Source organism: Rutilus rutilus, assembly GCF_951802725.1.
Source record: "Rutilus rutilus genome assembly, chromosome: 14".
Lineage (NCBI taxonomy): Eukaryota > Metazoa > Chordata > Actinopteri > Cypriniformes > Leuciscidae > Rutilus > Rutilus rutilus.
The window spans coordinates 22,247,072-22,269,102 of NC_140219.1; the positions used below are offsets into that span (position 1 = coordinate 22,247,072).

General features: G+C 40.6%; 1 protein-coding gene across 1 annotated transcript in view; it reads right to left on the reverse strand.

Moving 5' to 3' along the window:
* Positions 1–163: 163 nt before the first annotated feature.
* Positions 164–22,031, reverse strand: part of ahnak (AHNAK nucleoprotein) — a 32,465-nt gene continuing 10,597 nt past the window's right edge. Inside the window, exons 2-5 of the mRNA XM_084430310.1 lie at positions 20,632–20,693; positions 20,196–20,352; positions 19,765–19,970; positions 164–19,492 (exon numbers count right to left, since the gene is read on the reverse strand). Of these exons, the coding sequence (XP_084286436.1) occupies positions 1,178–19,492; positions 19,765–19,970; positions 20,196–20,352 (18,678 nt within the window). The 5' untranslated portion in view covers positions 20,632–20,693 and the 3' untranslated portion in view covers positions 164–1,177. The remainder of the gene's footprint in view (positions 19,493–19,764; positions 19,971–20,195; positions 20,353–20,631; positions 20,694–22,031) is intronic.

The following is a 22,031-nucleotide window of genomic DNA, read 5'->3' on the forward strand; positions in this document are numbered from 1 at the left end:
GATTTAACAGGGTTGAACAAATGCAGTCTTATTTGTAGGCATTCAGTGATCTTAATTCTGAAGTTAATGTTCCAACATAACAGTTATATGTGTGGTTTTACAGTTTTTACATCATAATATATAGGATTTAAATGAAAAGAGTAACATTCTCACCACAAGCATGTATTGATAGTTGATCACTTTATTTAAATTTTGCAACTCATACAAGAAAAAGAGTTAAACTTGAAGCCTAAATGTCCCATTATTTACAAGGGCAATGCACATGTTATGCCTTTTCAAAATATGAATGTTTAACCATTGGCATTAGATTTCCTGCAGTTATATCCCCACATGGCAGCACGACATTTCATACATTTAGTGAGAGGAAGAGAGAGAGCCAACTGGATGTAAAGAAATGTGGAAGATATAACTAAGAAAAAAAATGCCTTAGAAACCATTAAAAAATCAAATCAAGTCGCAGCTTTTGTCAACTGCTACCTGGTGTGCATTTAAAAGAGATTCAATCAATCAATGGAAAAGACAGTCTTAGATATAAATACTTTAGAAGATTATAATCTCTGTGTAAATTCCATAATATCTGAAGTGTTATATTATTTGGGAGACAATGTTATGTTATCAAATGTATCTATTTTGAATCAATTTATTTACAGTTTGTACAGCCCTTAAACTTCATTGTGCTTACAAATTATATCAGGTTTATCACTGTTGTAATTAGTTATTCATCTGTGATGAGTACATATGATACATCACTAAATATATAAATGAAGTTGAAGTCATAAAATCCTTTCAAAAGTAAAATCATGCCTCTTGTGTGTAAATGTATCCAGACAATTTTAGAAAGGACAAGAGTCCCAAAACTTTCAAAGGTACAAAAATATAACAAGTTATCAGATGACAACTCAAAGCTAGATGCAGAACATTTTATATCAACTACACACATTGTTGGATTGGACATGAAATTCCTATCTACAAAACAAAAGAATTAAAATTACATAACAGATTTCTCTTATTTACAGTTAAATTGTGATTCAAAAAATATCAATGCCTGTAAAGAACATTTGTGTAAATTGAAGAAACAGTGCACTATTGTTTAAATGAAAGACAGATTTACATGTAGTCATCAAGACTGACAAAACATTTTTTGTGAATGTACTGTGTATATATACTAGTGTAAAAACTATTTCTTTGGCGAAACGGCTATTTCGAGTTGTGGTAACCGAAAACTACCTTTTGAACCACTATCACTGCTAGATGACGACGACATTCTGGACTTCTTTAAAGGCTGAGCAACTCCACCAGCACCCTCAATCCTAACCTCACTTTCATCTGTCACTTCATATGAACCTTTACTTTTTGAGCTAAAACCTCCAATTGTTGCAAACTTCAACTTTCCTTTTTTGCCTTTAATCATTGTTTCTCCACCATCTATTGAAATGTTGCCACCCTCAGCCTGTAAGTGCCCTTCAGTAGAAACAGGGGAAGCTAAACCTCCCTCATCACTTACAGAGGATGAGTGATGTCGTGATTTTTTGAAGAAATCAAGGGAGGCAGATTTACTCTTTGGCGAAACCTTAAATCCAGAGCTTCCCTCTACTGCCAACTTGCCACTTATCAATTCCCCAGAACTAAGACTTAACTCCTTAGACACATTTGCACCACCTTTAGTGGTAAGATCAGCATCTTCTCCCTCAACATAAAGATCAGCTGCACTGCCACCTTTAGATTTAGATTTGAAAAATTTTGGCATTTTGACTTTCATTTTTCCACCACTGCTTTTCATATCAGTGCTCTGCATTTCTAGACTTTGGGAACTAACTTTAACACCAGCAGCCAATTCACCTGAACCTACATCTACACCCATCTCTCTTCCTTCTACTTTAGGCAATGCAACACCAAACTTTGGTACTTTGATTTTAGGAAAGGTTACATTACCTTCTGGGTACTCAACCCCAGATAATGATGCATCTGGCTTCATGCCTAACCCACTTGCAGCAACTCCCTTTTGTCCCCTCACATTAAAGCCTGGTATTTCAATGCTACCTTCTACTCCTTTTCGTTCAGTGAGATTTAAATCAGCATCTAAAGCCACACCATGGACATTTACAGACTGCACTGCCCCCTGTGTTTTTCCTTCCATATCAATTTTAACATTGGCTTTTCCATTAATGCCTGATCCTGCTACACTGACATCTGGGGAATGCAAGGTCTCCAATGTTCCACCTCTAACATCCAGTTCAGGAGTTTTTAATTTAGAGCCAGTGATGCTGATTTTTGGCATTTTTATTCCCCCCCCTTTTGTTTTGAAATCCGGACTGTCCAAACTAGCATCTGGTGTCTGAATATCAGATTTAAGGCTTGCAGATGGCAAATCAACATCAGATGATTTTATAGTTCCAGACGCAGATGAACTACCTTTAACTTTTGGAGATTTAATGTCAAATTCCACATCAGGAAAATGTAACTTTCCAAAAAAAGGTTTCTTTACTTTGGTTGACTTCAACTGTAAATCAGGTTCATTTGTCTCCAACTTGACAATTTCAGTCTTCATATCACCATCAACAGTTTTAGACTTCCCTTTCCCTTTGGTCAATTTGAATTTACCCTTTTTTCCTTTTACATCTATGTTCATATCAGGTCCTTCTAAACTACCACTAGCATCAGGAATATCTGCATCCAATTTTGGGCTCTTAACTCCAAGTGAAAATTTAGATTTCTTGGTTTTTGGAACCTTGATGTTAGCATCTGGTCCACTAATGTTGACATCACCGCTCGCCTTAATATCTTTTTCAGGTACTGAAAGACTGCCACCTGAAGACTTTATTCCAAAGTTGGGCCCTTTGAATTTTGGGAACTTCACATGTTTTAAACCCCCCTCAGGTCCCTCAATGTCAAGATCAGGAGCATTAACATCAATTTCAGGTCCTTTGATATCAAAATCAGCTTTTGGGAGATTGATGTCAACATCTGGACCCTCCACTTTAGGGCCTTTCATTCCAAATGAAGGCATTTTGATTTTTGGCATCTTTATGCCACCCTCTGGGCCCTCTATATCAATATCAGGACCTTCAATGTCCCATTTTGGAGCATTTGTGTCACCTGTTATCTTTGGTCCAGAGACATCCACATCACCCTTGAATTTGGGGCCTTTTAAATTTAAGTTAACATCTGGCATAGAGATCTTTGGACCAGATGTGGAAGGCATTTTAAACTTGGGACCTTTGATTTTGCCCTCAGGTCCCTCAATGTCAAGATCAGAAGTTCTAATGTCCATTTTAGGTCCTTTAATATCAACATCTGCTTTTGATAGATTAATGTCAACATCTGTGCCCTCCACTTTAGGACCTTTAAGTCCAAATGATGGCATTTTGATGTTCGGCATCTTAAACCCACCCTCAGGACCCTCAAGGTCTGGGCCTCCAATTTCAACTTTTGGTCCTTTAATATCTCCTTCCATTTTAGGAACAGACACATCAACATCTCCTTTTATTTTTGGACCTTTCAGGTTGAAGTCAACATCTGGCATAGAAATCTTTGGGCCAGACATAGATGGCATTTTGAATTTGGGGCCCTTGATTTTTCCCTCAGGTCCCTCAATGCTAAGATCAGGAGTTTTGATGTCAATTTCAGGTCCTTTAACATTAACATCTGCTTTTGGGAGACTGATGTCAACATCTGGGCCCTCCATTTTAGGACCTTTAACTCCAAATGATGGCATTTTGAACTTTGGCATCTTAAAACCACCCTCGGGACCCTCAAGGTCTGGGCCTTCAATTTCAACTTTTGGTGCTTTAATATCTCCTTCCACTTTTGGAATGGACACATCAACATCACCTTTGAGTTTTGGGCCTTTCAGGTTGAAGTCAACATCTGGCATAGAAATCTTTGGACCAGACATAGATGGCATTTTGAATTTGGGGCCCTTGATTTTTCCCTCAGGACCCTCTATGTCAAGCTCTGGGCCCTTGAGATCTACTTCTGGTGCTTTAATGTCACCTTTAACTTTTGGAACTGATACATCAACATCACCTTTCAGTTTTGGACCTTTCAGGTTGAAATCAACATCTGGCATAGAAATCTTTGGACCAGATATGGAAGGCATTTTGAACTTGGGACCTTTGATTTTCCCTTCGGGTCCCTCAATGTCAAGATCAGGAGATTTGATGTCAATTTCAGGTCCTTTAACTTCAACATTTGCTTTTGGGAGATTGAGGTCAACATCTGGGCCCTCCACTTTAGGTCCTTTGAATCCAAATGATGGCATTTTGAATTTAGGCATCTTCAAGCCACCTTCTGGGCCCTCTATATCAAAATCAGGACCTTCAATGTCCACTTTTGGAGCCTTTATGTCTCCTGCAATCTTGGGTCCAGAGATATCCATATCGCCCTTGACTTTTGGACTTTTCAAGTTGAAGTCTACATCTGGCATAGAGATCTTTGGACCAGACATAGAAGGCATTTTGAACTTGGGACCTTTTATTTTCCCTTCAGGTCCCTCAATGTCAAGATCAGGTCCTTCAACATCAACATTTGCTTTTGGTAGATTGAGGTCAACATCTGGGCCCTCCACTTTAGGTCCTTTGAATCCAAATGATGGCATTTTGAATTTAGGCATCTTCAAGCCACCTTCTGGGCCCTCTATATCAAAATCAGGACCTTCAATGTCCACTTTAGGAGCCTTTATGTCACCTGCAATCTTGGGTCCAGAGATATCCATATCACCCTTGACTTTTGGACTTTTCAAGTTGAAGTCTACATCTGGCATGGAGATCTTTGGACCAGACATAGAAGGCATTTTGAACTTGGGACCTTTTATTTTCCCTTCAGGTCCCTCAATGTCAAAATCAGGTCCTTCAACATCAACATTTGCTTTTGGGAGATTGAGGTCAACATCTGGGCCCTCCACTTTAGGACCTTTAACTCCAAATGATGGCATTTTGAACTTTGGCATCTTAAAACCACCCTCGGGACCCTCAAGGTCTGGGCCTTCAATTTCAACTTTTGGTGCTTTAATATCTCCTTCCACTTTTGGAATGGACAAATCAACATCACCTTTGAGTTTTGGGCCTTTCAGGTTGAAGTCAACATCTGGCATAGAAATCTTTGGACCAGACATAGATGGCATTTTGAATTTGGGGCCCTTGATTTTTCCCTCAGGACCCTCTATGTCAAGCTCTGGGCCCTTGAGATCTACTTCTGGTGCTTTAATGTCACCTTTAACTTTTGGAACTGATACATCAACATCACCTTTCAGTTTTGGACCTTTCAGGTTGAAATCAACATCTGGCATAGAAATCTTTGGACCAGATATGGAAGGCATTTTGAACTTGGGACCTTTGATTTTCCCTTCGGGTCCCTCAATGTCAAGATCAGGAGATTTGATGTCAATTTCAGGTCCTTTAACTTCAACATTTGCTTTTGGGAGATTGAGGTCAACATCTGGGCCCTCCACTTTAGGTCCTTTGAATCCAAATGATGGCATTTTGAATTTAGGCATCTTCAAGCCACCTTCTGGGCCCTCTATCTCAAAATCAGGACCTTCAATGTCCACTTTTGGAGCCTTTATGTCTCCTGCAATCTTGGGTCCAGAGATATCCATATCGCCCTTGACTTTTGGACTTTTCAAGTTGAAGTCTACATCTGGCATAGAGATCTTTGGACCAGACATAGAAGGCATTTTGAACTTGGGACCTTTTATTTTCCCTTCAGGTCCCTCAATGTCAAGATCAGGTCCTTCAACATCAACATTTGCTTTTGGTAGATTGAGGTCAACATCTGGGCCCTCCACTTTAGGTCCTTTGAATCCAAATGATGGCATTTTGAATTTAGGCATCTTCAAGCCACCTTCTGGGCCCTCTATATCAAAATCAGGACCTTCAATGTCCACTTTTGGAGCCTTTATGTCACCTGCAATCTTGGGTCCAGAGATATCCATATCACCCTTGACTTTTGGACTTTTCAAGTTGAAGTCTACATCTGGCATAGAGATCTTTGGACCAGACATAGAAGGCATTTTGAACTTGGGACCTTTTATTTTCCCTTCAGGTCCCTCAATGTCAAAATCAGGTCCTTCAACATCAACATTTGCTTTTGGGAGATTGAGGTCAACATCTGGGCCCTCCACTTTAGGTCCTTTGAATCCAAATGATGGCATTTTGAATTTAGGCATCTTCAAGCCACCTTCTGGGCCCTCTATATCAAAATCAGGACCTTCAATGTCCACTTTTGGAGCCTTTATGTCACCTGCAATCTTGGGTCCAGAGATATCCATATCACCCTTGGCTTTTGGACTTTTCAAGTTAAAGTCTAAATCTGGCATAGAGATATTTGGACCAGACATAGAAGGCATTTTGAACTTGGGACCTTTTATTTTCCCTTCAGGTCCCTCAATGTCAAGATCAGGAGTCTTGAAGTCAACATCTGGGCCCTCCACTTTAGGACCTTTAAGTCCAAATGATGGCATTTTGATCTTTGGCATCTTAAAACCACCCTCAGGACCCTCAAGGTCTGGGCCTTCAATTTCAACTTTTGGTGCTTTAATATCTCCTTCCACTTTTGGAATGGACACGTCAACATCACCTTTCAGTTTTGGACCTTTCAGGTTGAAGTCAACATCTGGCATAGAGATCTTTGGACCAGACATAGATGGCATTTTGAACTTGGGACCTTTTATTTTCCCTTCAGGTCCCTCGATGTCAAGATCAGGTCCTTCAACATCAACATTTGCTTTTGGGAGATTGAGGTCAACATCTGGGCCCTCCACTTTAGGTCCTTTGAATCCAAATGATGGCATTTTGAATTTAGGCATCTTCAAGCCACCCTCTGGGCCCTCTATATCAAAATCAGGACCTTCAATGTCCACTTTTGGAGCCTTTATGTCACCTGCAATCTTGGGTCCGGAGATATCCATATCACCCTTGACTTTTGGACTTTTCAAGTTGAAGTCTACATCTGGCGTTGAGATCTTTGGACCAGACATAGAAGGCATTTTGAACTTGGGACCTTTGATTTTTCCTTCAGGTCCCTCAATGTCTAGATCAGGGGTTTTGATGTCAATGTCTGGTGATTTAATACTGACATCACTACTAGGCAAATTAACATCAATATCTCCTTTGGGTGATTTAAAACCAAATTTTGGCATTTTAAATTTTGGCATCTTGAACTTTGGCTTTTTCACATTTGCTTCCGGAATATTGACCTCAACATTAGGACCTCCAGGACCAGATACTGATGGCATCTTCAGTTTTGGGCCCTTGATTTTTCCTTCAGGTCCTTCAATGTCAAGCTCTGGGCCCTTGATATCTACTTCTGGAGCTTTAATGTCTCCTTTAACTTTTGGAACAGATACATTAACATCACCTTTGACTTTTGGGCCTTTCAGGTTGAAGTCAACATCTGGCATAGAAATGTTTGGACCGGAGATTGATGGCATCTTGAATTTGGGGCCCTTGATTTTACCCTCAGGTCCCTCAATGTCAAGATCAGGAGATTTGATGTCAAAATCAGGTCCTTCAACATCAACATTTGCTTTTGGGAGATTGATGTCAACATCTGGGCCCTCCACTTTAGGACCTTTAAGCCCAAATGATGGCATTTTGATCTTTGGCATCTTAAAACCACCCTCAGGACCCTCAAGGTCTGGGCCTTCAATTTCAACTTTTGGTCCTTTAATATCTCCTTCCAATTTTGGAACAGCTACATCAACATCACCTTTCAGTTTTGGCCCTTTCAGGTTGAAGTCAAAATCTGGCATAGAAATGTTTGGACCCGAGATCGATGGCATCTTGAATTTGGGACCCTTGATTTTTCCCTCAGGTCCTTCAAAGTCAAGCTCTGGGCCCTTGATATTTACTTCTGGTGCTTTAATGTCTCCTTTAACTTTTGGAACTGATACATCAACATCACCTTTCAGTTTTGGCCCTTTCAGGTTGAAGTCAACATCTGGCATGGAGATCTTTGGACCGGAGATAGATGGCATCTTGAATTTGGGGCCCTTGATTTTTCCCTCAGGTGCCTCAATGTCAAGATCAGGAGTTTTGATGTCAATTTCAGGTCCTTTAACATCAACATTTGCTTTTGGGAGATTGATGTCAACATCTGGGCCATCCACTTTAGGACCTTTAACTCCAAATGATGGCATTTTGAACTTTGGCATCTTAAAACCACCCTCGGGACCCTCAAGGTCTGGGCCTTCAATTTCAACTTTTGGTCCTTTAATATCTCCTTCCAATTTTGGAACAGCTACATCAACATCACCTTTCAGTTTTGGCCCTTTCAGGTTGAAGTCAAAATCTGGCATAGAAATGTTTGGACCCGAGATCGATGGCATCTTGAATTTGGGACCCTTGATTTTTCCCTCAGGTCCTTCAAAGTCAAGCTCTGGGCCCTTGATATCTACTTCTGGTGCTTTAATGTCTCCTTTAACTTTTGGAACTGATACATCAACATCACCTTTCAGTTTTGGCCCTTTCAGGTTGAAGTCAACATCTGGCATGGAGATCTTTGGACCGGAGATAGATGGCATCTTGAATTTGGGGCCCTTGATTTTTCCCTCAGGTCCCTCAATGTCAAGATCAGGAGTTTTGATGTCAATTTCAGGTCCTTTAACATCAACATTTGCTTTTGGGAGATTGATGTCAACATCTGGGCCATCCACTTTAGGACCTTTAACTCCAAATGATGGCATTTTGAACTTTGGCATCTTAAAACCACCCTCGGGACCCTCAAGGTCTGGGCCTTCAATTTCAACTTTTGGTCCTTTAATATCTCCTTCCAATTTTGGAACAGCTACATCAACATCACCTTTCAGTTTTGGCCCTTTCAGGTTGAAGTCAAAATCTGGCATAGAAATGTTTGGACCCGAGATCGATGGCATCTTGAATTTGGGACCCTTGATTTTTCCCTCAGGTCCTTCAAAGTCAAGCTCTGGGCCCTTGATATCTACTTCTGGTGCTTTAATGTCTCCTTTAACTTTTGGAACTGATACATCAACATCACCTTTCACTTTTGGCCCTTTCAGGTTGAAGTCAACATCTGGCATGGAGATCTTTGGACCGGAGATAGATGGCATCTTGAATTTGGGGCCCTTGATTTTTCCCTCAGGTCCCTCAATGTCAAGATCAGGAGTTTTGATGTCAATTTCAGGTCCTTTAACATCAACATTTGCTTTTGGGAGATTGATGTCAACATCTGGGCCATCCACTTTAGGACCTTTAACTCCAAATGATGGCATTTTGAACTTTGGCATCTTAAAACCACCCTCGGGACCCTCAAGGTCTGGGCCTTCAATTTCAACTTTTGGTCCTTTAATATCTCCTTCCACTTTAGGAATGGACACATCAACATCACCTTTGAGTTTTGGGCCTTTCAGGTTGAAGTCAACATCTGGCATAGAAATCTTTGGGCCAGACATAGATGGCATTTTGAATTTGGGGCCCTTGATTTTTCCCTCAGGACCCTCAATGTCAAGCTCTGGGCCCTTGAGATCTACTTCTGGTGCTTTGATGTCACCTTTAACTTTTGGAACTGATACATCAACATCACCTTTCAGTTTTGGACCTTTCAGGTTGAAATCAACATCTGGCATAGAGATTTTTGGACCAGATATGGAAGGCATTTTGAACTTGGGACCTTTGATTTTCCCCTCGGGTCCCTCAATGTCAAGATCAGGAGTTTTGATGTCAATTTCAGGTCCTTTAACATCAACATTTGCTTTTGGGAGATTGATGTCAACATCTGGGCCCTCAACTTTAGGACCTTTAACTCCAAATGATGGCATTTTGAACTTTGGCATCTTAAAACCACCCTCGGGACCCTCAAGGTCTGGGCCTTCAATTTCAACTTTTGGTGCTTTAATATCTCCTTCCACTTTTGGAATGGACACGTCAACATCACCTTTGAGTTTTGGGCCTTTCAGGTTGAAGTCAACATCTGGCATAGAAATCTTTGGGCCAGACATAGATGGCATTTTGAATTTGGGGCCCTTGATTTTTCCCTCAGGTCCCTCAATGTTAAGATCAGGAGTTTTGATGTCAATTCCAGGTCCTTTAACATTAACATCTGCTTTTGGGAGATTGATGTCAACATCTGGGCCCTCCACTTTAGGACCTTTAAACCCAAATGATGGCATTTTGAACTTTGGCATCTTAAAACCACCCTCTGGACCCTCAAGGTCTGGGCCTTCAATTTCAACTTTTGGTGCTTTAATATCTCCTTCCACTTTTGGAATGGACACATCAACATCACCTTTGAGTTTTGGGCCTTTCAGGTTGAAGTCAACATCTGGCATAGAAATCTTCGGGCCAGACATAGATGGCATTTTGAATTTGGGGCCCTTGATTTTTCCCTCAGGTCCTTCAAAGTCAAGCTCTGGGCCCTTGATATCTACTTCTGGTGCTTTGATGTCACCTTTAACTTTTGGAACTGATACATCAACATCACCTTTCAGTTTTGGACCTTTCAGGTTGAAATCAACATCTGGCATAGAGATTTTTGGACCAGATATGGAAGGCATTTTGAACTTGGGACCTTTGATTTTCCCCTCAGGTCCCTCAATGTCAAGATCAGGAGTTTTGATGTCAATTTCAGGTCCTTTAACATCAACATTTGCTTTTGGGAGATTGATGTCAACATCTGGGCCCTCCACTTTAGGACCTTTAACTCCAAATGATGGCATTTTGAACTTTGGCATCTTAAAACCACCCTCGGGACCCTCAAGGTCTGGGCCTTCAATTTCAACTTTTGGTCCTTTAATATCTCCTTCCACTTTAGGAATGGACACATCAACATCACCTTTGAGTTTTGGGCCTTTCAGGTTGAAGTCAACATCTGGCATAGAAATCTTTGGGCCAGACATAGATGGCATTTTGAATTTGGGCCCCTTGATTTTTCCTTCAGGCCCCTCAATGTCAAGCTCTGGGCCCTTGATATCTACTTCTGGTGCTTTGATGTCACCTTTAACTTTTGGAACTGATACATCAACATCACCTTTCAGTTTTGGACCTTTCAGGTTGAAATCAACATCTGGCATAGAGATTTTTGGACCAGATATGGAAGGCATTTTGAACTTGGGACCTTTGATTTTCCCCTCGGGTCCCTCAATGTCAAGATCAGGAGTTTTGATGTCAATTTCAGGTCCTTTAACATCAACATTTGCTTTTGGGAGATTGATGTCAACATCTGGGCCCTCCACTTTAGGACCTTTAACTCCAAATGATGGCATTTTGAACTTTGGCATCTTAAAACCACCCTCGGGACCCTCAAGGTCTGGGCCTTCAATTTCAACTTTTGGTCCTTTAATATCTCCTTCCACTTTAGGAATGGACACATCAACATCACCTTTGAGTTTTGGGCCTTTCAGGTTGAAGTCAACATCTGGCATAGAAATCTTTGGTCCAGACATAGATGGCATTTTGAATTTGGGGCCCTTGATTTTTCCCTCAGGTCCCTCAATGTTAAGATCAGGAGTTTTGATGTCAATTTCAGGTACTTTAACATTAACATCTGCTTTTGGGAGATTGATGTCAACATCTGGGCCCTCCACTTTAGGACCTTTAACTCCAAATGATGGCATTTTGAACTTTGGCATCTTAAAACCACCCTCGGGACCCTCAAGGTCTGGGCCTTCAATTTCAACTTTTGGTGCTTTAATATCTCCTTCCACTTTTGGAATGGAAACATCAACATCACCTTTGAGTTTTGGGCCTTTCAGGTTGAAGTCAACATCTGGCATAGAAATCTTTGGTCCAGACATAGACGGCATTTTGAATTTGGGGCCCTTGATTTTTCCCTCAGGTCCCTCAATGTGAAGATCAGGAGTTTTGATGTCAATTTCAGGTCCTTTAACATTAACATCTGCTTTTGGGAGATTGATGTCAACATCTGGGCCCTCCATTTTAGGACCTTTAACTCCAAATGATGGCATTTTGAACTTTGGCATCTTAAAACCACCCTCGGGACCCTCAAGGTCTGGGCCTTCAATTTCAACTTTTGGTGCTTTAATATCTCCTTCCACTTTTGGAATGGACACATCAGCATCACCTTTCAGTTTTGGACCTTTCAGGTTGAAGTCAACATCTGGCATAGAAATCTTTGGGCCAGACATAGATGGCATCTTGAATTTGGGGCCCTTGATTTTTCCCTCAGGACCCTCAATGTCAAGCTCTGGGCCCTTGATATCTACTTCTGGTGCTTTGATGTCACCTTTAACTTTTGGAACTGATACATCAACATCACCTTTCAGTTTTGGACCTTTCAGGTTGAAATCAACATCTGGCATAGAGATCTTTGGACCAGATATGGAAGGCATTTTGAACTTGGGACCTTTGATTTTCCCTTCGGGTCCCTCAATGTCAAGATCAGGAGTTTTGATGTCAATTTCAGGTCCTTTAACATCAACATCTGCTTTTGGGAGATTGATGTCAACATCTGGGCCCTCCACTTTAGGACCTTTAACTCCAAATGATGGCATTTTGAACTTTGGCATCTTAAAACCACCCTGATGTCCCTCAAGGTCTGGGCCTTCAATTTCAACTTTTGGTGCTTTAATATCTCCTTCCACTTTTGGAATGGACACATCAACATCACCTTTGAGTTTTGGGCCTTTCAGGTTGAAGTCAACATCTGGCATAGAAATCTTTGGTCCAGACATAGATGGCATTTTGAATTTGGGGCCCTTGATTTTTCCCTCAGGACCCTCAATGTCAAGCTCTGAGCCCTTGATATCTACTTCTGGTGCTTTGATGTCACCTTTAACTTTTGGAACTGATACATCAACATCACCTTTCAGTTTTGGACCTTTCAGGTTGAAATCAACATCTGGCATAGAGATTTTTGGACCAGACATGGAAGGCATTTTGAACTTGGGACCTTTGATTTTCCCCTCGGGTCCCTCAATGTCAAGATCAGGAGTTTTGATGTCAATTTCAGGTCCTTTAACATCAACATTTGCTTTTGGGAGATTGAGGTCAACATCAGGGCCCTCCATTTTAGGACCTTTAACTCCAAATGATGGCATTTTGAACTTTGGCATCTTAAAACCACCCTCGGGACCCTCAAGGTCTGGGCCTTCAATTTCAACTTTTGGTGCTTTAATATCTCCTTCCACTTTTGGAATGGACACATCAACATCACCTTTGAGTTTTGGGCTTTTCAGGTTGAAGTCAACATCTGGCATAGAAATCTTTGGACCAGACATAGATGGCATTTTGAATTTGGGGCCCTTGATTTTTCCCTCAGGACCCTCAATGTCAAGCTCTGGGCCCTTGATATCTACTTCTGGTGCTTTGATGTCACCTTTGACTTTTGGAACGGATACATCAACATCACCTTTCAGTTTTGGACCTTTCAGGTTGAAATCAACATCTGGCATAGAGATCTTTGGACCAGATATGGAAGGCATTTTGAACTTGGGACCTTTGATTTTCCCTTCAGGTCCCTCAATGTCAAGATCAGGAGTTTTGATGTCAATTTTAGGTCCTTTAACATCAACATCTGCTTTTGGGAGATTGATGTCAACATCTGGGCCCTCCACTTTAGGACCTTTAACTCCAAATGATGGCATTTTGAACTTTGGCATCTTAAAACCACCCTCGGGACCCTCAAGGTCTGGGCCTTCAATTTCAACTTTTGGTGCTTTAATATCTCCTTCCACTTTTGGAATGGAAACATCAACATCACCTTTGAGTTTTGGGCCTTTCAGGTTGAAGTCAACATCTGGCATAGAAATCTTTGGTCCAGACATAGACGGCATTTTGAATTTGGGGCCCTTGATTTTTCCATCAGGTCCATCAATGTCAAGATCAGGAGTTTTGATGTCAATTTCAGGTCCTTTAACATTAACATCTGCTTTTGGGAGATTGATGTCAACATCTGGGCCCTCCACTTTAGGACCTTTAACTCCAAATGATGGCATTTTGAACTTTGGCATCTTAAAACCACCCTCGGGACCCTCAAGGTCTGGGCCTTCAATTTCAACTTTTGGTGCTTTAATATCTCCTTCCACTTTTGGAATGGAAACATCAACATCACCTTTGAGTTTTGGGCCTTTCAGGTTGAAGTCAACATCTGGCATGGAAATCTTTGGTCCAGACATAGACGGCATTTTGAATTTGGGGCCCTTGATTTTTCCCTCAGGTCCATCAATGTCAAGATCAGGAGTTTTGATGTCAATTTCAGGTCCTTTAACATTAACATCTGCTTTTGGGAGATTGATGTCAACATCTGGGCCCTCCACTTTAGGACCTTTAACTCCAAATGATGGCATTTTGAACTTTGGCATCTTAAAACCACCCTGATGTCCCTCAAGGTCTGGGCCTTCAATTTCAACTTTTGGTGCTTTAATATCTCCTTCCACTTTTGGAATGGACACATCAACATCACCTTTGAGTTTTGGGCCTTTCAGGTTGAAGTCAACATCTGGCATAGAAATCTTTGGGCCAGACATAGATGGCATTTTGAATTTGGGGCCCTTGATTTTTCCCTCAGGACCCTCAATGTCAAGCTCTGGGCCCTTGATATCTACTTCTGGTGCTTTGATGTCACCTTTAACTTTTGGAACTGATACATCAACATCACCTTTCAGTTTTGGACCTTTCAGGTTGAAGTCAACATCTGGCATAGAAATCTTTGGGCCAGACATGGATGGCATTTTGAATTTGGGGCCCTTGATTTTTCCCTCAGGTCCCTCAATGTCAAGATCAGGAGTTTTGATGTCAATTTCAGGTCCTTTAACATCAACATTTGCTTTTGGGAGATTGATGTCAACATCTGGGCCCTCCACTTTAGGACCTTTAAGCCCAAATGATGGCATTTTGATCTTTGGCATCTTAAAGCCGCCCTCGGGACCCTCAAGGTCTGGGCCTTCAATTTCAACTTTTGGTGCTTTAATATCTCCTTCCACTTTTGGAATGGAAACATCAACATCACCTTTGAGTTTTGGGCCTTTCAGGTTGAAGTCAACATCTGGCATAGAAATCTTTGGTCCAGACATAGATGGCATTTTGAATTTGGGGCCCTTGATTTTTCCCTCAGGTCCATCAATGTCAAGATCAGGAGTTTTGATGTCAATTTCAGGTCCTTTAACATTAACATCTGCTTTTGGGAGATTGATGTCAACATCTGGGCCCTCCACTTTAGGACCTTTAACTCCAAATGATGGCATTTTGAACTTTGGCATCTTAAAACCACCCTGATGTCCCTCAAGGTCTGGGCCTTCAATTTCAACTTTTGGTGCTTTAATATCTCCTTCCACTTTTGGAATGGACACATCAACATCACCTTTGAGTTTTGGGCCTTTCAGGTTGAAGTCAACATCTGGCATAGAAATCTTTGGGCCAGACATAGATGGCATTTTGAATTTGGGGCCCTTGATTTTTCCCTCAGGACCCTCAATGTCAATTTCTGGGCCCTTGATATCTACTTCTGGTGCTTTGATGTCACCTTTAACTTTTGGAACTGATACATCAACATCACCTTTCAGTTTTGGACCTTTCAGGTTGAAGTCAACATCTGGCATAGAAATCTTTGGGCCAGACATAGATGGCATTTTGAATTTGGGGCCCTTGATTTTTCCCTCAGGTCCCTCAATGTCAAGATCAGGAGTTTTGATGTCAATTTCAGGTCCTTTAACATCAACATTTGCTTTTGGGAGATTGATGTCAACATCTGGGCCCTCCACTTTAGGACCTTTAAGCCCAAATGATGGCATTTTGATCTTTGGCATCTTAAAACCGCCCTCGGGACCCTCAAGGTCTGGGCCTTCAATTTCAACTTTTGGTCCTTTAATATCTCCTTCCACTTTAGGAACGGACACATCAACATCACCTTTGAGTTTTGGGCCTTTCAGGTTGAAGTCAACATCTGGCATAGAAATCTTTGGGCCAGACATAGATGGCATTTTGAATTTGGGGCCCTTGATTTTTCCCTCAGGTCCCTCAATGTCAAGATCAGGAGTTTTGATGTCAATTTCAGGTCCTTTAACATTAACATCTGCTTTTGGGAGATTGATGTCAACATCTGGGCCCTCCATTTTAGGACCTTTAACTCCAAATGATGGCATTTTGAACTTTGGCATCTTAAAACCACCCTCGGGACCCTCAAGGTCTGGGCCTTCAATTTCAACTTTTGGTGCTTTAATATCTCCTTCCACTTTTGGAATGGACACATCAACATCACCTTTGAGTTTTGGGCCTTTCAGGTTGAAGTCAACATCTGGCATAGAAATCTTTGGTCCAGACATAGATGGTATTTTGAATTTGGGGCCCTTGATTTTTCCCTCAGGACCCTCAATGTCAAGCTCTGGGCCCTTGATATCTACTTCTGGTGCTTTGATGTCACCTTTAACTTTTGGAACTGATACATCAACATCACCTTTCAGTTTTGGACCTTTCAGGTTGAAATCAACATCTGGCATAGAGATTTTTGGACCAGACATGGAAGGCATTTTGAACTTGGGACCTTTGATTTTCCCCTCGGGTCCCTCAATGTCAAGATCAGGAGTTTTGATGTCAATTTCAGGTCCTTTAACATTAACATCTGCTTTTGGGAGATTGATGTCAACATCTGGGCCCTCCACTTTAGGACCTTTAAGCCCAAATGATGGCATTTTGATCTTTGGCATCTTAAAACCGCCCTCAGGACCCTCAAGGTCTGTGCCTTCAATTTCAACTTTTGGTCCTTTAAAATCTCCTTCCACTTTAGGAATGGACACATCAACATCACCTTTGAGTTTTGGGCCTTTCAGGTTGAAGTCAACATCTGGCATAGAAATCTTTGGGCCAGACATAGATGGCATTTTGAATTTGGGGCCCTTGATTTTTCCCTCAGGTCCCTCAATGTTAAGATCAGGAGTTTTGATGTCAATTTCAGGTCCTTTAACATTAACATCTGCTTTTGGGAGGTTGATGTCAACATCTGGGCCCTCCACTTTAGGACCTTTAACTCCAAATGATGGCATTTTGATCTTTGGCATCTTAAAACCGCCCTCAGAACCCTCAAGGTCTGGGCCTTCAATTTCAACTTTTGGTCCTTTAATATCTCCTTCCACTTTAGGAATGGAAACATCAACATCACCTTTGAGTTTTGGGCCTTTCAGGTTGAAGTCAACATCTGGCATAGAAATCTTTGGGCCAGACATAGATGGCATTTTGAATTTGGGTCCCTTTATTTTTCCCTCAGGTCCCTCAATGTCAAGCTCTGGGCCCGTGATACCTACATCGGGAGCTTTAATGTCTCCTTTAACTTTTGGAACGGACACCTCAACCTCTTTCACTTTTGGGCCTTTCAGGTTGACGTCCACATCTGTCATGGAAATATTTGGACCGGAGATTGATGGCATCTTGAATTTGGAGCCCTTGATTTTTCCCTCAGGTCCTTTAATGTCAAGCTCTGGAGCTTTAATATCCACATCTGGTGCCTTAAACTCAATATTGGCTTTAGGGATTTCCACATCTACATCTGGACCATCCACTTTTTGACCTTTGATTCCGAATGATGGCATTTTCATCTTTGGCATCTTAAACCCACCATCAGGACCCTCAAGGTCTGCGCCTTCAATATTGACTTTAGGAGCTTTAATATCTCCTTCCACTTTTGGAACAGGCACGTCAGCATCACCCTTAAGTTTCGGGCCTTTCAGGTTAAAGTCCACATCTGGCATGGAAATCTTCGGACCGGAGATCGATGGCATCTTGAATTTGGAGCCCTTGATTTTTCCATCAGGTCCCTCAATGTCAAGCTCTGGACCCTTGATATCCACATCTGGAGCTTTAATTTCCATGTCTGCTTTGGGAAGATTTATGTCAACATCAGGTGCCTCCACTTTTGGACCTTTGATTCCAAAGGAGGGCATCTTGATTTTTGGTAGCTTAAAACCACCCTCAAAATCCTCAATGTCAGGGCCAATTTCAACGTTTGGTGCTTTAATATCTCCTTTCACTTTTAGAGTGGAGACGTTCTGTGTTGGCCCTTTCACATTTAAGTTCACATCAGGTACAGAAACCTTTGGACCGGAAATTGATGTTATCTTGACATTGCTGTCTTTAACTTTTCTATCAGATCCCTCAATGTTAAGCTCTGGAGTACTGATATCTACATCTTTTCCTTTAATCTCCATTTCTGCTTTTGCAAGATTTAGCTCAACATTTGCACCCTTCACTTCTGAACTTTTCATTCCAAATGAGGGCATTTTTACCTTTGAAACCGTAAGGTCACCCTTAGCACTCTCACGATCTGATTCTTTAATATCAAATTTTGGTGTCATAATGTTCCCTTCAACCTTTGGAACGGACACATTAACATCTCCTTTCACTTTTTGTCCTTTCAGGTTTAAGTCCACATGTGGCATATAAGTTCCCTGACCAGAGATTGATGGCACATTAAATTTGGCTTCTTTGACTTTACCCTCATATCCTTCAGTGTGTTTTTCTGGACCCCTGATGTCCATATCTGGTTGTGTAATTTTAACATTAGCTTCGGGGAGACTTACTACTGTATCAGGTACCTGAAACTTTGGATCTTTAAGTCCAGATGAGGACAGTTTTACATCAGTGCCCAAATTGGAGCCCTCCAAATTAGTGCCTTTCACTCTAAATGATGAAGCTGACAGATCCTGATTGCCAGTTATGCTAAAACCTCTTTGACTAACATCTTTAAGATTTTGATTGTTATAAATCACTTCTACATTAGGACTTTCTACAGTAAACGGTTTAGTTCCAAATTGTGGTTCTTTCCCATGGGATATCCTGAGTTCACCACCAGTTTCCTCTGTGTGAACAACTGATTCCCTGCCAAAACTGCCCCCTGAATCTCCACTAATGGAAAAACCTGAAACACGAGTGTTCAGAACAGGGCCCTTAACTGTAGTAAACCCAGTTTCTTTTATCACACTTGATGCTTTAAAACCAGCTTCCATTGGAGAAGAAACATTTCCCACTTCTTTGTCTAACCCCATGGTTACTTTGCCAGAGAGATTACTACTGCCTGTAGAAGTTTCAGTCCTTCCAAAACGTTCTATCATCCTCTGTCCTTTTCCCCCTGACAATCCAGTGTCTGACACATTAAATCCAATCTCTCTCCCACTACCATCTAATTCACCTGTTGGTGTGATAGAGCCTGTGCTACAGTGCTTCACAGAGGAGCCAGTGATATGGGGCCCGCCAAGAGATATGTCCCCCATTTTTATACCTCCGTGTGCACAGCTAACAAGGCTACTATGTGGTAATCTGATTTGAGAAGAATCCCCCTCCGACTGCTCATGTTGCAAAACCTGAATTTTGTACTCAGGGCTTGAGGAATCAATCTGCTGACTAGTCCCCCCTGGCATGTCCACAGTGTAGGTAGTTATTCTCCGAGTGATTGTAGTAACGGTGCAACCATCACTGCTTGTGCTGCTGTGACGCTCTGTACGCACATCAACACCCTCAGCAAGATCCTCAGACTTCAGTCTAGGTTTAATCTTCTTAGTGAAGATTCTTTTGTAGTCTTCGTCATCTCCACTCTAAAGTAAAGCAATTACAATATTAGTATGATATTCCATGTCTGTGTGAAATTTAAATGTAAGAAACAAATATACAAAAAAAGTTAAATTGGTTAAAATAATGAAATACTGATGAAACTAAAATCAGTTGACACTGACTGTAACAATGTTTTTTCTAATACAATGTGTACCAATGCTGAATAACAACATTTAAAATGAATAAAATGTATGGTTCACATGGTCATGGTGCTGGTACCACATAGCACATGGACCAACAACTGAGGTCACATTACCAGGAGAATGTCTGAACTAGAGCCTCCTAACCCTCCACGTCCTTCCCACGACAATGTTCCCATTGGAGAGCGGCAAGGTGACTTGTCTCCAGTCTTGTTTTGTAATTTTAGTCCAACCTTATGTCGGTTTAGAGTCTTCAGTAGCTCAGCTGTTTCTTCTGAGCTCATGTTGTCAAAGTAAATGGTGGCCCCCACAATTTGGTCACCTGTTACAAAGGGCAGTACATGGAAAGTTCAAACTAAACAATATGTAAATTGTATTTGGAAGAACTACAAGAGCGTTAGCTCACAGACAATAGCTCAACACCAAAAAAGGGAATGCTGCTCAAATGTTGCTCTAAGTATCAAACATTCTAGAAATATTAGAAAATAAGATTTTCTAAATGTTTGCACAATACATCAGAGCATGCAGGGTTATTTTAACTACATACCTTCATATACATTTCCAGTATGAGCAGAAGGGGACTCTTCTTTCACCTCTGTGACAAAAATCTCTCCTTGACCTTTTTGTTCTATGGTGAGCCCATGCTTATCAGGGCCCATCCACTGTGGGTAAAGCACTTCCCTTGTTTCCTGCTCGTCAGCCATCTTTAAAAAAAATTATCAATAAATAAATAAAATGAGAAAACATTACACAATAAAACAGAGTAGAACTGTTATAATACAATACAAAATATACTAGGTATATGTTGCCTAATGTGTAGTTTTGATTGAGTTAATAGGCTAAAGTTTTGATTGAGAGATAAATGATCACAAGCAATCATCTAAAAATGTTATACAAAACTTTTTCATCAATTGCTATGCTGTAAATTACATACAGCTATTAACATCACATAGCTATAACATGCATCTATTCATTCAGTATACCTCTAAATGTGTTACTCCTTCGCCTGCCCCCTAGTGTGGACCGTGTCAGCACTTGTTCTTTCCTTAATACACACACAAAAACAACAACTGTAAATGAGGATCAATCTGTGACCACTAGATGGCAATACAATCTCCAACAAAAAGTTGATTAAACAAGCATGATTTCTCTATGGGAACTTAGAACATATTTCTAGTTTGAACAGACTATCTGTATCCCTTGTATTTCTTCAGCATTTTGACAAAAAGCACTGAACAGCATAAAACACTTCACAACAAGAGCAATAACTTCTTATGTATTGCAAATAAGCCAAACGCTACAGTCACTAAATGTATTAGGCTCAGTTTAGTATACAGCTTAAACATATTTAAAACCATTTGATATCCTTAAAATGAATATCAAACAGTAGCTTGCAGAGCAGGGTGGTTTTTACTTGATGAGCATTGCTTAACATGAAGTTATTTAGCTGACATGTGGGCCTGGCATTCCAGCTTTCAAAACAATAAGTTATTTGTTTTAGAGATATTCACCCCCTCACAATCATCCACACTACAATTACACAGGACCTTTTGGATATGAAAACACCTACTTGCATATTTCACTAAACATTTTCAAATAAAGTTATTTTAATTATAAATTATATACTTGATACAGTCAGTGGCACTGAATTTATTTTCTTGTATGATCTCAGAATAACTCTATGTAATAGCAGTAACATAATATAAATATAAAATAACATAACAGCTACAAAATATCTAATTAGATCCAGCATTTTTAAATCTCTAGAATCTGAGGAAACAATAAGAAACTGGGCACATGCTGAAAAAAAAAGAAAAAAAAGAAAAGTGCATAGCCATTAGCTTAAATGGCTAATGCTTAAATCAAAAGGAAAAAATAATTATATAATTATATAATTAAAAATAAAAAGTTGCTTAAATCAAAAGGAAAAAAAAAAACGAATTAATGTAGCAAAAGCCAAGCACAACTAAAGTCAAATCTGTAGACTAAAACAGAAAGAAGATTTGTCTCATGCGATCATGAATTTGGTGGGATCATGTATGAGAGTTATTCAAGTAACCTGAATGCTCCCTTGAAAATAGTAAGTATACCCACTTCTGAAAAAAGCCTGACCCTGACCTTAGTGGATTACTGAAGGAATGTACACTCAAAATAAAATGTGTGAATACAATGCTGAAAAATATTGAAGGCGAGTGTGAAACTCTCAACTATTCATGAAACTGAGCAATGATAGATAAAGTTAATTATATAAATTTAAATATATTTACTCTTTCAGCAATGGTCAAGGAACTGCAAAGGTTTATGGTTATTCAAGAATTAAATAAACAAATCATAGTTAAAGTTGCTGCTTATTCTGCGTTTTATTCTGCGTAGTCTGTGTCTA